Consider the following 14,711-nt stretch of genomic DNA (forward strand, 5'->3'; position numbering starts at 1 on the left):
CTTTAAAAAAATTAAAATGAGCAATAATTCCTTTTATTCATCATCTAAGAAGTTTTTAATATTCAATTTAAGTTGCTATTTTATTTACTTTCATTGTTTATATACTTTAAGTACTGCTAAGTTTGCATCTTTTTTCCTTTCAAATTTAATACACATTTTTCCACATAGAGTTGTAATGGAACCAAAATGATGATTTTTTGGCTTGTGATACCTTTGCTTGTGTTTCTTAAAATCAAAATGAGTAGTTTGAATAAATGGCTGGTAAATGTAATAATATATACCTGAAAAATGATTCAGGTATATATTACTGACTTTTTCTACATGGGAATGGAAGAAGACTATTCATACCTTGATTGCAATAGCAAAGTCACAGATCATGATCAGAATTATTCTTTTGTTGAAGTGCTCTTCTGATATCTTGTCTGACTGTAATATTTTTGTTTTACATAGGTCTCTGATCAATAGAAGATGGCAAAGCCCAGCCACAGCAGCTACGTCCTTCAGCAGCTAAACAACCAAAGGGAATGGGGCTTTCTCTGTGACTGTTGTATTGCAATTGATGACATTTACTTTCAAGCGCACAAAGCTGTGCTAGCTGCTTGTAGCTCCTATTTTAGAATGTTTTTCATGAACCATCAGCATAGTACTGCACAACTGAACCTCAGCAACATGAAAATTAGTGCTGAGTGTTTTGATCTCATTTTGCAATTTATGTATTTAGGGAAAATTATGACAGCTCCCTCCAGTTTTGAGCAATTTAAAGTGGCAATGAATTACCTACAGCTGTACAACGTTCCCGACTGCTTAGAAGACATACAGGACGCAGATTGTTCTAGTTCAAAATGTTCATCTTCTGCTTCTAGCAAACAGAACAGCAAAATGATATTTGGGGTAAGAATGTATGAAGATACTGTGGCTAGAAATGGCAATGAATCCAACAGGTGGTGTGCAGAGCCAAGTTCAACAGTAAATACACCACATAACAGAGAGCCTGATGAAGAGTCTTTACAATTGGGTAATTTTCCTGAACCACTGTTTGATGTATGTAAAAAAAGCTCTGTGTCCAAATTATCTACTCCAAAAGAACGTGTGTCACGACGCTTTGGACGAAGTTTTACCTGTGATAGTTGTGGATTTGGCTTTAGCTGTGAAAAATTATTAGATGAGCATGTGCTAACCTGTACTAACAGACATTCATACCAAAACACGAGATCCTACCACAGAATAGTAGATGTTAGAGACGGAAAAGATGGTGGTATCAAGGCTGAATTTGGTGAAAAGGATTCTTCTAAGACATTCTCTCCACAGACGGAAAAATACAGAGGAGACACAAGCCAGGCTGCTGATGATTCGACTTCGACCACTGGAAGCAGAAAGAGTAGCACAGTGGAGTCTGAACTAGCCAGTGAAGAAAAAAGCAGAGCTGCTGAGAGGAAAAGAATCATCATCAAGATGGAGCCAGAAGACATTCCTACAGATGAACTGAAAGACTTTAACATTATTAAAGTTACTGATAAAGACTGTAATGAATCCACTGACAATGATGAATTAGAAGATGAGCCTGAAGAGCCATTTTATAGATATTATGTTGAAGAAGATGTGAGTATTAAAAAAAGTGGTAGGAAAACTCTAAAACCTCGGATGTCGCTAAATGCTGATGAAAGAGTTGGTTTAGAAAACATGAGGCCTCCTAACAACAGTAGTCCTGTACAAGAGGATACTGAAAATGCATCTTGTGAGCTGTGTGGACTCACAATAACCGAGGAGGACCTGTCATCTCATTACTTAGCCAAACACATTGAAAATATCTGTGCATGTGGTAAATGTGGACAAATACTTGTGAAGGGTAGACAGCTTCAGGAACATGCTCAGAGATGTGGAGAACCCCAAGATCTGACAATGAATGGGTTAGGAAATACTGAGGAGAAAATGGACATGGAAGAGAATCCTGATGAGCAGTCTGAAATAAGAGATATGTTTGTTGAAATGTTGGATGATTTTAGGGACAATCATTTTCAGATAAACAGTATCCAAAAAAAGCAGTTATTTAAACATTCTGCTTGTCCTTTTCGGTGTCCTAATTGTGGCCAGCGTTTTGAAACTGAAAATCTAGTGGTTGAACATATGTCTAGCTGCCTAGACCAAGAAATGTTTAAGAATGCTATCATGGAAGAAAATGAAAGAGATCACAGACGAAAGCATTTTTGTAATCTCTGTGGAAAAGGGTTTTATCAGCGATGTCACCTAAGAGAACACTATACTGTTCATACGAAGGAAAAACAGTTTGTGTGCCAGACATGTGGAAAGCAGTTTTTAAGAGAACGTCAGTTGCGACTGCACAATGATATGCACAAAGGCATGGCCAGGTATGTCTGTTCCATTTGTGATCAAGGAAACTTCAGAAAACATGACCATGTACGGCATATGATTTCTCATTTATCTGCTGGTGAGACTATATGCCAGGTCTGCTTTCAGATATTCCCAAATAATGAACAGTTGGAACAGCACATGGATGTTCATCTGTATACATGTGGAATATGTGGAGCAAAATTTAATTTGAGGAAAGATATGAGATCACATTATAATGCCAAGCATTTGAAAAGAACATAAGTCATTTTCTACTGTACTAATGCTTAGTTGATAGCAGGCAAAACACCAAAGCAAAGGATATGAGCTATTTAGAAACTGATTTTCTAAGGTGAATTGTTGGAAAAATTCAAGGCCTTTTTACTTTAAATATTTTTGTCTAGGATCTTAAGTATCTATATTTTAGGTGTTATTAAATGTTTATCACTTTTGTTTTTTCTTAATAGAATTCTTTGTTTTTAGTTTGTTTTAGCTATGATTAAAATTACTTTTAAATGTAGACTACAAGTGGTTGTTACCCCTTTAATGACTATTAAACTTTAGTTTCTTATCAATAAGGTGATGACTTCACTATTTCTATTTTTTTTTCAAGGTTATTCTGTGAAATTTTAAACCCAATATTATTGGCCATTCCTGTTTAAATTAAAATTAAAAAAAAAACCAAACGAATTAGTTATTTGAAGCTATCCCATTCACTTTTAGTTTTTTTTTTTTTTTTTCCTTTTGGCAAGTTAAACAGTGATTTAGCCACTGTTTATTCCTCCTTATCAGTGAAATTCATATTCTTATTAGGCAGGTTAGGTGCACCGAATCTAACCTTGAAAGTTGACATGGGCTCAAACTTGGCCTAAAAAGATGGATGGACCTAAGGAAATTCCTATAAATGAGTATTTTCCTATAATTGATAAAATATTATCATTTAATAATCACATTTAAAACTTATATTAAGTGTAAAACCCAATGACTTTACCCCATTTGAGAAATTCGTGGGGACAAGTCATTTTGTTTTGTGATATTAAATTTAACTATGATAGTTAATTAAAAAGACATATCTTGTATTCATTTAAAATAATTTAAAATATTCTGATTTCTAAGGTGTGTTAGTTTATCAATTATTTTTGTTTATATAAATAGATTTTAATAGTTCTCTAGGAATATGGCATCTAAAGGAAAATGATTTTTCACCTTTAAAATTACATACTTTTGGAACTTTGAGATTTGAGAAAGCTGCCATGTATATTGATAAAGCTAATAAAATAAAGAAACCAATTACAAATCTGGTTGTTCTATAAAAGTAGAGTGTGCAAAAAAATGTCTTGTGTTTTATACTATTTAAGATTTGAAGAAAATGTGTTGTGGCAAATTGGAGTTTATCACCATGCTTTATTATTTTTTCTGTAAAGGACTACAAAATTTGAGGACTATAATATAATCACAGAACATATAAATGGAAATAGTTTATCATTTTTTAGTTAAAGTAGTATTGCTGTTAGTTGTTGCTGACACAGGGTCTACATGAATTACATGTGAATCGAAACACTGGCAAGCTGACCGGCCAATAAATACAACTATTGAATAGAATGCCTTTCAATGTGAATTACTTGCATTGTAATACCCTTTTCATAACAAAAGGGATTTTAAATAACTCCTATATTTAAAAGTATAATTTTGTGATTATGAACAGCATTGCTCTTTTTTACATCAGATTTTTAAGATATGCAAGTTATATTTTTTGTATACAACTTGAGTAAAAAGAACAAGTTGCCGAGAGAATTGAGAGATCTACTGACTAGCACAGATTTAGTTGACAAAGAAGTATTAGAGCACAGTGTGAGCTCAGAGATTTGTGGGGAGACCTTGATGTGTTAAGAACAGGAATAGTACAGGAGCTGTGCAGTATTAAAATAATGGGAAGTAGAGATGGGGGAAATACACACAAAAAATAAATGATTTTTTTTAAAGCCACACAGAAAGTGATTCATCTTAGTCTTAGCTACAGTAGTTTAGCAAGTAATTAAATCTGAAATTCAACTTATAATGAAATATGCGATATAATTACTGATGGGAACCTGATAAAAGTTCTGTAACAAACCCATAGACCATTAAGAGAGATAAGATAAACCAAATTTCCAAATTACATAGTATTGTAGTAAACAATTTTCTTTGGGGCTATGTTTTACATGACCCTCATCAAAATATATTTCAATGGCTTTCCCACCATTAAAGAACAGGGTTCTTTCTAAATACTGCCACTACTACCAATCCATTTCCTAGTGGATTATCTCTATTCCATTAGGAAAGGGGACTTAACTTAGTGTTTTAACATGTACTAATAGCCAACCATTAGCAAGCAAATATATAAATATTAAATATAATCTCTAATTTTACATAACTGAGATGTTTATAGCTTCACAAAGCCACACCTCAATGATCTTGTTTTCTTCCAGTCTCATGTTACATAGGACACACACCTTTTGTTCTGGAACTAGCTGCAGGCCAGCATCGGCTTCTTTAAATATAATATGCAGTTTTCCATGTTAAGACAGAGTTCATTTAAAGGCTACTTGCCTTTTAAAACCAGGAAGAATGAAAAATATCCAACACCTCTGTCCAGCCCAGCTTCCTCATTTATTTTTCCCTCTCCTGGGCTGGAATTACAGCTCTGTAGTTTCCTATTGTATTGCTTTGCGCCTTCCAGTGCTGTGGAGACTGTGAATCAGTTATGGAAGCTGTGTGCTCCTCCTGCCTTTATAGTTTGAGTGATCAGTCTCCAAATTTAAAAATGAAAGGAAAATCTAGATAGATATATGTAGTCTTGTTCCTGTTTCTGTCTTGAAACTGTCTTGCTTAAAAGGACTTTTGTTCTCTAGCAAGAAATTCTGGAGGAAGTGGAGTCAGTGCCTCACAAGCTTGCCATGAATTACAGTGCAACTCATGTTTATAATTCTTTAGTAAACAGGACTAAGAATCTCAGAGATTAATAAAGGACAGTCAAGTAGCAGTAGACAAGGACTTAGTCTCTTTCATATATTTGGAGAAATGCCTTATCACATCAGTAAAATGGTACATGGTTAATGTTTAATGTGTAAAGTTTGAGTACAGCCAAAAATTAGGAGGAGGATTACAGGGGCTACTTATAAAAATGAAAGAATTAAAATAAGGAGTTTCTAGGGCACTCAGTACCAATTAAAAAGGAAATTAATAGACTGACCTGAAAAATCATTTATGTAGTTGAGAGCAAAAATATGAACAAGATATAAAAGCTGAATAAAAAAACTTGAAATTTTCTGAGATGAGTAAAGAAGTAATTTGATAGGTTAAAATACTTTGATTAAAGTAATTCAATTAGAGCTATAGAATGTTTAATGAAACAATTACTATGAACATACCAAGGATATACCCAAATATTTGACATAATATACCAACTTTTATATTCTAAAAAAGTGGGAAGAGAGGCTGGTGGTGGTTTGCAACCTTTTCCTCAGTTAAAACAATACTTGTTTCTCTGAATTGCTTGTTAAGGAACTTCCAAATTTAACAGATCTCCAGAAAATCCTCCAAAGAACCAGTGTAATGGTTATATTGAATAAAACTTGTGATCGTTGTTAAAAGCTTAATCAGTACCAACCAAAAGAAAAATAACTCAAATCTGTATGTGACACACAGTTGAGAATAAAGAAATTTGATCTTTTTTATTCATTTAAAATGAGTTTTATGAGTTAAAATTCTTTTTTTTTCATTAATTTACTTTGATCAGATCCTCAACTTTCCTCACCACCCCCACCTCCTGTGTAACAAGTGCTTCACAATGGGAATGAATTCTATTGCTCTGCAGGCACCCTAGCATTACCAAGGCCTAGGATTCCAGGGTCCTGAAAAGCTCTGGGAACATATGCTAATGGTGTGTCTCCCATCTCCTTAATATCTGAGGTGCAGTAAGTGGAGGGGTGACAGGATGAATGCCAAGGAGCTGAAGCAAGTAGAGTTATATTTGGTATTAAGTTGAAGCTGCAGACCAGATTTGGAAACCCATGATCCATCCATCCATCCTAGGACTCTCACTAGCAATCCTTGCATCCATTTAGTTAGCACTCTTTCTACTCTGCTATATGATTTACATATGCAATTTTAATTAATCCTCACAGCCTTACGAGGTAAGTATCATTCCAATTTTCCAGATGGGGACTGAGGTTCAGAGAGACTATTTTTTCCCGAAACCACACAGAAACTTAATACTAGAATTGGAATTTGAACCTAGACCTATCTGATTTCTACATTCCTGTATTTAACCACTAAGCTACATACTCCACCTACCAAAAAATAAAAGAAGGGCCCTTTCAGCCTAGGACGCATGTGATAAAGCTTCTAGGAGACTGTGCTTCTTGTTCATCACCTGTCATCTGCAGTGCCTGGTAAGGTAGCTGGTAATAGTGGGGAAAATATATCAGTTGAAAACAAAACTGTTTATTTGAATGGGTCATTCAGAATCATGTTTTGGAAATAAAGACTGAATACTGACATGTTTTCATTTTCCTTTATTTAAACTTAAAACATTTAGTAATATTGTCAGCAATTTTGGGGCCCATGGTAGTTTCTAAAAAATTAATTTGAATTCAACTTACATATTTCTACATCTGTGAACATCTCTCCCTCTCTTTTCCTTATTCCTGACCTTTATGTTTTACTCTCTCCCACCAGTCCTCATTTCCTTTTACTGGTTTTCAGGCTGACGAATAACTCAAATCATTTGAAAATGTTCCCAAGAAAAATCAGAACCTTAGAATAACCAGTTTCCTCTTTTTGCCTTCACAGACAATGTGGATAAGGAATTTTTCACTTCTTTGTAAAAAATGAAATGAAATCCCTAATTGTGATTGATTTGATTAAAGTTTATAGAGCAGTCAAAATTTGTCTAAAAACAAAAGTTCGTTTTTCGAGCCATTTGTAATTCAATTTACAAAAACAACAAAACCACCTATGGCTTTCTAGTATAAGCTTAAAAAGTCTTACTCCTGCCCTGACTGGAGTGCTGCCTCAGTGGGTTAGGTATTGTCCCACACACTGAAGGGTCACCAGTTTGACCTGGGTTGTGTGCCAGGTCCACAGTCCGGGTTGAGCGAGAGGCGATGCATAGATCTCTCACACATTAATGTTTCTCTTCCTCTCTCTCCCTCTTTCCCTCTCTCTAAAAGTAAATAAATAAAATCTTTAAAAAAGAAAAAAAATCTTCAAAGAGTCTTACTTGGAAAAGAAATGGAAGATAATTTCCCTATACAATAGCTGTATATCCACCCTAAAACTTTTCCTACCAGGGAACTTTAAACAAATGAACATTTAATGGTTTAAGTGAAGGCTTCCTCCCAGCTGAATCTAATTTTAACTTCATGCATGTATTGTCTGATTTCTACAGCCTATACAATCGGTTTTACTATGTTAAATCTGTTTTAATGATCTCTGTCATCTGCCAGATTTTATTAATTTAGAAGAATGGGTAATTATATAATCATTTAAGTGGCCCCTTTTCATGGCCTATCAAACTCAAGGACACATTACTTGGTACATGGGGAGAATCTCATACTAAAGCCAGATGAAATTTAGCTACTTATAAAATTATGCTGGCAAGAGGTAAAAAATGCAAAGATTTAGAAAGTTGATAAATATAAATGACAATAGCAGCTTGTAAATTCATGCTAATTTTAAACCAATTTAATACCACCTACATATTTATATGTACATGCTTACTTGACTTTAGTATTAAGAAGTTTAAATCTTAAGTTGTTCCTTTATTATATTCAGGATAACCAAATCATTGAGATTCATTCAAGATAACTTCCACCTTTCTATCAAAAGCCACCATAGATCACTAGGGGGCAGGACGCCATTATAATTTCTCATTATCTTGCTGACAAACGAAGATGGTTATAAAGATTGTAACTCAGTACTTGGTTCTGAATTTAATGTATCAATGTACTAATTGCCATTATAATAAGACATTACAGGAAACTAGGATCAAAGGATGACCCACCCAAAAGCAAAGGACATGATTTTATTTGAGTCAGGAATATTAGTTTTATGTGAGAAAATTTATTTTATCCTCTGTCCTTACCTATTTGAGAAAGGAATAGAGTTACCTAGACAGCCTGTGAATTCCCCAGTTAAATTTTTGAAAGTGACTATGTTGTTTTTTAGTCTACTTAAAGCAATTGCTTCTAACAATTAGAGTCAGCAGAGCTTATTTTTAGATGAGAGAAATAATTCTAAGCATACAGATTATGGAAGTTATTTCTTCTTTCAAATGCTTATGTGTTCCCTGATTGTGGGGGAGGTGGGGGGTGGTATTTTAAGAGACACTCTCTTTAAAAAATTAAGGCAAAGCATTGATGCAAAAAAATTCCACCCAGAATCACAGGGGCAGGTTAGGGGAGCATGAATTTAGGAATTTGAAGGAAAACTCGGTGTGTGTGTATTTTATTTTCATTTGCAGAGTGTATACAGTAGTTATCATTTGAAGAAAACCACTTGGTATTTGACTTTTAAATTTTTTGGATATATAACATCTTTGAACCAGAGTTGCCATTAATAAAGTACATTGTAAAATTGTTTTCTTTGAATGAAAACACTTAAGTGCTTCTTCTCTCCCTACTTTTGTCTGCCTGGCTGACCTGTTTTTTTTTATGTTGCATATATATATGCCCTACCCATTCTAGCTTAAATCATGCAAGGGGGGGAAAAAGTGCCCCTATAGTGGAAGAATTATTTGAGTAATAAGAACATCTTATATTTAAAGGATATAATGAGTTACACATTGGGGAAGAAAGTAAGTACATGGAAGTTCTAGGAACTATGCTTCTGTTCCATTCTTGTTCCATTAATAGTGTGCTGGCCTGATGCCAAAAGCCATGAAATTCTGACCTAAGACTTATGTTGTATCTTGTAGAGCAGTTAATTTGTAATATTATTTTTCTTGAGTTTTGTCTTTTTCTGTGTGGCAGTGGTGATATAGGGCCTTCTAAACCTCTGGAGAAGTGAGATCTGAATTTGGAGAGGACATGGGGAAGAATCAATCTTCAACAGATAATCTTTAAGTCCAGACCCAGGAATATCAGATCTGAAGTGACACCATCTTTTCTGTCTTCCTGACAAACCTCATCAGACCCAAAAGTTCCAGTTGCAAGCATCCAAGAAAATTCAGTAAACATCACTTTGAAATCAATTTGTTGTGACAAAATTGATTCATGGTGACTCTCCTAGTATTTGTGGAAAATCTGCTAAAGAAAAGTAGAATATTCATAAGACATCAGTGGGTAAAGCTACACTAAAATGAAACTATATGCTAATTACCTTCAAGAGTCCCTTCGAAAAGGCTTGCCTAGGCTACTATAAATAGAGATAATCATATAAATGTGTTAACAATTTTAAACAATCTAAATCAGCATTTATATATTATGAAATATAGTCAATTAAAAAAATTATACAACAAAATCTGTGTAGAGCATAAATTAAAAAATGGTACAGAGACAAAAAGACCAATATTTTAACAAGATAATCTAGTTATTACTGTAATGTAACATATAATGCTCTTTATATATGTTACAAACTTGATTATTAATGAAGTTTCTTTTTAAGTCTGTTAACGTGAAGGAAAAACAGAAGCAGTATTACTTTGTCAATAGTGGTAGACGTTCACAAATCACAGACAATCAAAAAGAAGATATTTTTAAGACACATTATTTTCTTTTGAACTTAGCGATATAACCTATCAGGACAGAATGGGTTTCTGTTAAACATTTATTCTCAAGATTAATGTTTCTCAGTTTTCAAATTTCAAGATAAAATTCTACTAAGTATTGAATAAAACAATGGTTAACATTTTTAAAGCCCTTTCATGGGGGAATGAAATGTTTGGTGAAAATTTAATCTGGCTACAAATAAGTTGATATATATGCTCATAACACATTTCTTAACTATATGAATTCTTGTAGCCATATTATTTCCTTATTGTGAGTATACTTGTAGTTTTACTTTTAACTGTGTACCCAATTCATTGTTATTATTGTTATTATTTTTGTTTATTGTGCAATATCAAGATGTTGTATTTTCAGAACTGTTTATGTTTTTATGCCCTATTCAAATATTTTAGTGTGTTGCACAAAGAGCTCTTAGACTATACATAATAGCATATGCAGAAATTGAGTAATTTAAAATCTCTAGCTATAAAATGTAATAACTTGAATATCCTTTCTAATAATTTGATTAACAAAAGTCAGAGAAAGTTGCCCTGACTGGTGTGGCTCTGTGGGTTGGGCATCATCCTGCAAATTGAAAGGTCACTTGTTTGATTCCCTGTCAGGGCACATGCCTGAGTTGCAGGCCAGAACCCCTGTTGGGTGTGTGCTAGAGGCAACGGATTCATGTTTCTCTCACACATACATATTTCTCTCCCTCCCTTCTACTCTCTCTAAAAATAAACAATTTTTTAAAATCAGAGTAAGTTAATTACAATGATAGTGGGAGAGAAGGGAAAAGAAATCCACTAAAGATTTCAAATTCATATGAATTCAACTGTTTTAAAATAAAACAAGTTTAGAAAACTAAAGTGTTAGTTCCTAAAAAAATTCAAAACTAGAATTAATCTCTTGGGAGCATGAGGAAATCTAAAGAAATATAGATTTCTAACAAATAAGAAACATATAAGAATATTATCAGTAATTAAAGGTGCCAGATCAAAACAGTAAAGACTCAATAATTTTAATTGACTGGTAGAATTAGATTCACAAAAGAGATTAAATTTTGACTGTACTAAAATACAAATGTAATGAAGAATGAGTGATATAAATGCCTTCTATAATGTGATTGTTTTCTGTACATTAATATAAAATGGAGTTTATTGGGTCACATAGAGAACTTTTGTTACATTTTTAATACATTGCTTTTACCTAATAAAATTTCCTCCTCTATATTCAGAAGTTAAACTGTCTGTATATTACTTTTACTTACACTTTATTTTTCAACCTGGATCTTTAAAAAAAATTATGTCTGAAAAGTTATCAATTCCTTACATTCTCTGATACCAAAATAATAAAGTATCTGATACAGCTAATTATGAGCTGTATCCTGAGCAGCTTCAGAAGTACACAAAGAGAATTAACTGAAAGAGAATTATTGCCAAATCCTGTTTTCTTTTAATATACAAGTACTGGAAAACTTATTTCATGGCAAACACAGATGGCAACAAATTAATTAGGTTTCTTTATAATATAAAAAGAAACTTTATAAAAATCCACTGACACAGTATTTAGCTCTTTCAAAGGGTTGGTTGGTTCATTTCTCAAAATAACAATTTATTCATAGAAATAACTTCCTAACCAGTATAATTCATTTTATTTTCAGTTAAAGAGCCTAATAATTTTGTTTTAAGTGATCGACAATGAGTATTCCCTTCATTTCAGATTGGTTCCAAAATGTGATTGTCATAATTTCACTTAATTTAATTTCACTTAATAAGTGTTCACAATAATGGCATACTGAGTCTGACTCTTCCTGTATGCAAGACAAACAGCCTTACTACTTTCAGATTATTTTAGACTATTACACAGGAGTGTATCCTCCAGGTTAGCACTCTCCAAAACTGAGTAGGTACAATTTGTTTGCTTTTCTTCTGGAAAAACCTCTCTTCCAGGTTTGGGTTCTGAGAACCTTCCAGGCCAGGCAGCGTAGAGTCCCCCAGGGTACTGTATATATGTAGTTTAATTGTAAATTTTAAAGGCAGTTTTCCAAGGCTCAAAAAATCAAATTGTGACATTTTTCCCATATTGACAGGTGATTGGATAAATATTTTGGGACAGGGTACTTCCAAAGAATTATAAAATGGCAGTATTTACAGAGGTCTTAAATATAATAATTAGTTTGACTCCAGTTTGCTCATAGGTCCTCAAATTATAGGCTGCTATTTACCCCACCTCTTCTGGCCAACAATACCTCCTGAAAACAATCCATGAAATTTTATGAAGGCTGCACTTAGGTAGGGATTGAGAGGATTCCAGAAAATACATAATTTTTTCCCCTAGTAATTTGGGAAAAATTGATTCTTGCTCAGTCAGTCTCCTTAGGGCAAGTTTGACTATCCATGCATATAGTTTTAGACCTCATTTCATTCATCAGAGTATCTCTAGTACCAGTATTTTCAGATGTGAATTTGTTTCAATTTTTGATATCTGCAGCTTTAGTACAGAAATATGAGAGGCAGGGAATCTTACTCTTCTATAGGAAAAAAATTAAGTTGTTAAGTATTTTTGGTTAAATAATGTGCCTCAGGTCACCTTTAACAAACATTGAACTAGTGAATCACTACTGTGTTCCAGGTACTCTTCTGGGTGTCGGGGATTAATTAGAGAGGGTTTGACATATGTTAGAGCTCTTGGTTTTTCCAGACTGTGTGGGACCTCAGTCCTTAAAAATATTTTGAAACACCTAGTATTTATAATCTGCCAAACAGATTTTCTTGCGTTGAAAATTAATAGTGATTTCTATATAAGTAGGATTAGTGAACCTTGTTTCAAGTGAAGATTAATGGTCAAATTTTTAAAATCAATTGTAAAGTTATATATATAAAATAAGAACATTTAGAAATTCATATGAATTCAACTGTACTTAGTCCATATACAAATAACCAATTTTGATGTATTTCTCATATATATAAGATTATCCTACATATAAAATGGTTACAAGTCTTGTATCTTATTTTCCAATTAATTATATCAATAGCATGGTTCTGTCATTAAAATTTTTGTAAGCAATTTTTGTTTTGTAAACAATAATTCATATGGATGTACTATAATTGATGTAATCATTTCCTTATTGTCAGATATCTGTCATTTCCTTTTTCATGTTGTTATTATCACAAATAATACTACGTGCACGTTCTATTATTTCCTTGGGATGAATCCCACAGGGTAATGCTAAATGAAAGATATGGACATATTTAAGGTAAAGAAAAAATATTGTCATATTATCTTCCACAAAGATTGTACTAATTTACATTTCCACTAGTAGAGTTTGCCTGTTTAGCTGCACCTTTACTGGCATTGATGAATATTATTTGACTATAAATTTGCTAATTTGATCATTTAATGGGCTATATTTTTTATTAACTCGGAGCCACAATCATCAAAAAATAAGATTAAAAAAATCAATATAGATAAGGAATAATGTAAAAATTCCAAGAATGCTCAGTATACGATAATGTTCTAGGACTGCAAAAGTTTATTTCATATGAAATCAAAGTGAAAATATGGTGTCTTTTTTGGGAAAAGCTCAGGATGCCATCTAAAGTATGAAACATCAATTTACTAGGTGACAAGTTAGAGCAGAAAAAATTATATATATATATATGTAAAATAAAATGCAGATAAATGGCTACTGTGGTTTCAAAGCTGTGTTAAAGATTAATGTGGTGGTTAGATTGCAAGAGAAGCTTGTAATAATTGAGTAACTGTAGGTAGAGACAATACATAAGTTACTAAGAACCTCTCCCTTCTGAAGTTCCAATTTTAGTGTCTGTGTATAAGAACTGGCATGTTTGGTTTTTGCAATCTTGCTTTGCTTGAGGTAAATGTGTAAGGGCTGTCTCAATACAAGAGATCTGAAGAGTTTGTGTTTCTTACAGTTCTGCTTTCAGTTGTCGCTGGGACCCTTTGTCTAAGTCACATCATATTATCAATTCTACAAAGAATTTGGATTGCTCTCCAGCCCTCTAATTCCTCCTCCCCCATGCCTTTTTTAAAAAAAAAAAAAAACTACATAAAAGACATCGATTTGCTAGAATAAAATCAAGACATATGTACTTACAATTTAAGGCAGCATCAATAGAAAATTTTTGGTTTTATCTTTGTTTTCCCAATATTTTCTTTAAAAGGTTTCCTAGGTCAATTTTTTTCTTTAATTTCTTTCATGGAAAAGGAAATGGGAATTGTGGTTAAAACCAGTACTATTTAACTAATAAGATTAACAATAGCATATGTGTTTTTAAAGATTGGAAATTATATACACAACTAGATAAAAGAAATGTGTTCATTGACAGACTTTATAGGGTTCTAGCAACATTACCTCTTGGTCGCATTATTTACGTGTTTCTCAGACAAAAACTTTGCCCAGTGCACTGTCTCACACAAATTTGATATGGGCTATCCATTACTACCTTCTTTCAAAGGGTGGTTCCCCCCTCCCATAGTCCCAAATGTGGAAAAATCATGGCACATAAAACTCTTAAATGTATCGTGTCCACCTGATGACACTGTTTCTTGTTTGTACCGCTGCCCTTGTGCTGACATTAATGTGTGCAAGAC

At 33.2% G+C, this 14,711-nt stretch overlaps 1 protein-coding gene and 1 non-coding gene across 5 annotated transcripts in view; one reads left to right on the forward strand and one right to left on the reverse strand.

Moving 5' to 3' along the window:
* ZBTB1 (zinc finger and BTB domain containing 1) overlaps positions 1–14,010 on the forward strand; it is a 28,346-nt gene extending 14,336 nt beyond the window's left edge. For 3 of the 4 annotated variants that reach the window (XM_045201293.3, XM_045201292.3, XM_024567767.4), the window contains one exon: positions 451–6,885. In XM_045201293.3, coding sequence (XP_045057228.2) covers positions 469–2,610 — 2,142 coding nt within the window. In that variant the 5' untranslated portion in view covers positions 451–468 and the 3' untranslated portion in view covers positions 2,611–6,885. Of the gene's footprint in view, positions 1–450; positions 6,886–9,359 lie in introns of those variants that run through there. The other variant, XM_024567770.4, reaches the window with a different exon arrangement.
* LOC112312129 (small nucleolar RNA SNORD2) lies at positions 11,783–11,851 on the reverse strand. The gene has a single exon (XR_002975569.2). It is a non-coding gene; the product is annotated as a small nucleolar RNA SNORD2 (small nucleolar RNA).
* Positions 14,011–14,711: the final 701 nt, after the last annotated feature.

The sequence above is a fragment of the Desmodus rotundus genome, chromosome 7, assembly GCF_022682495.2.
Source record: "Desmodus rotundus isolate HL8 chromosome 7, HLdesRot8A.1, whole genome shotgun sequence".
Taxonomy (NCBI): Eukaryota; Metazoa; Chordata; class Mammalia; order Chiroptera; family Phyllostomidae; genus Desmodus; species Desmodus rotundus.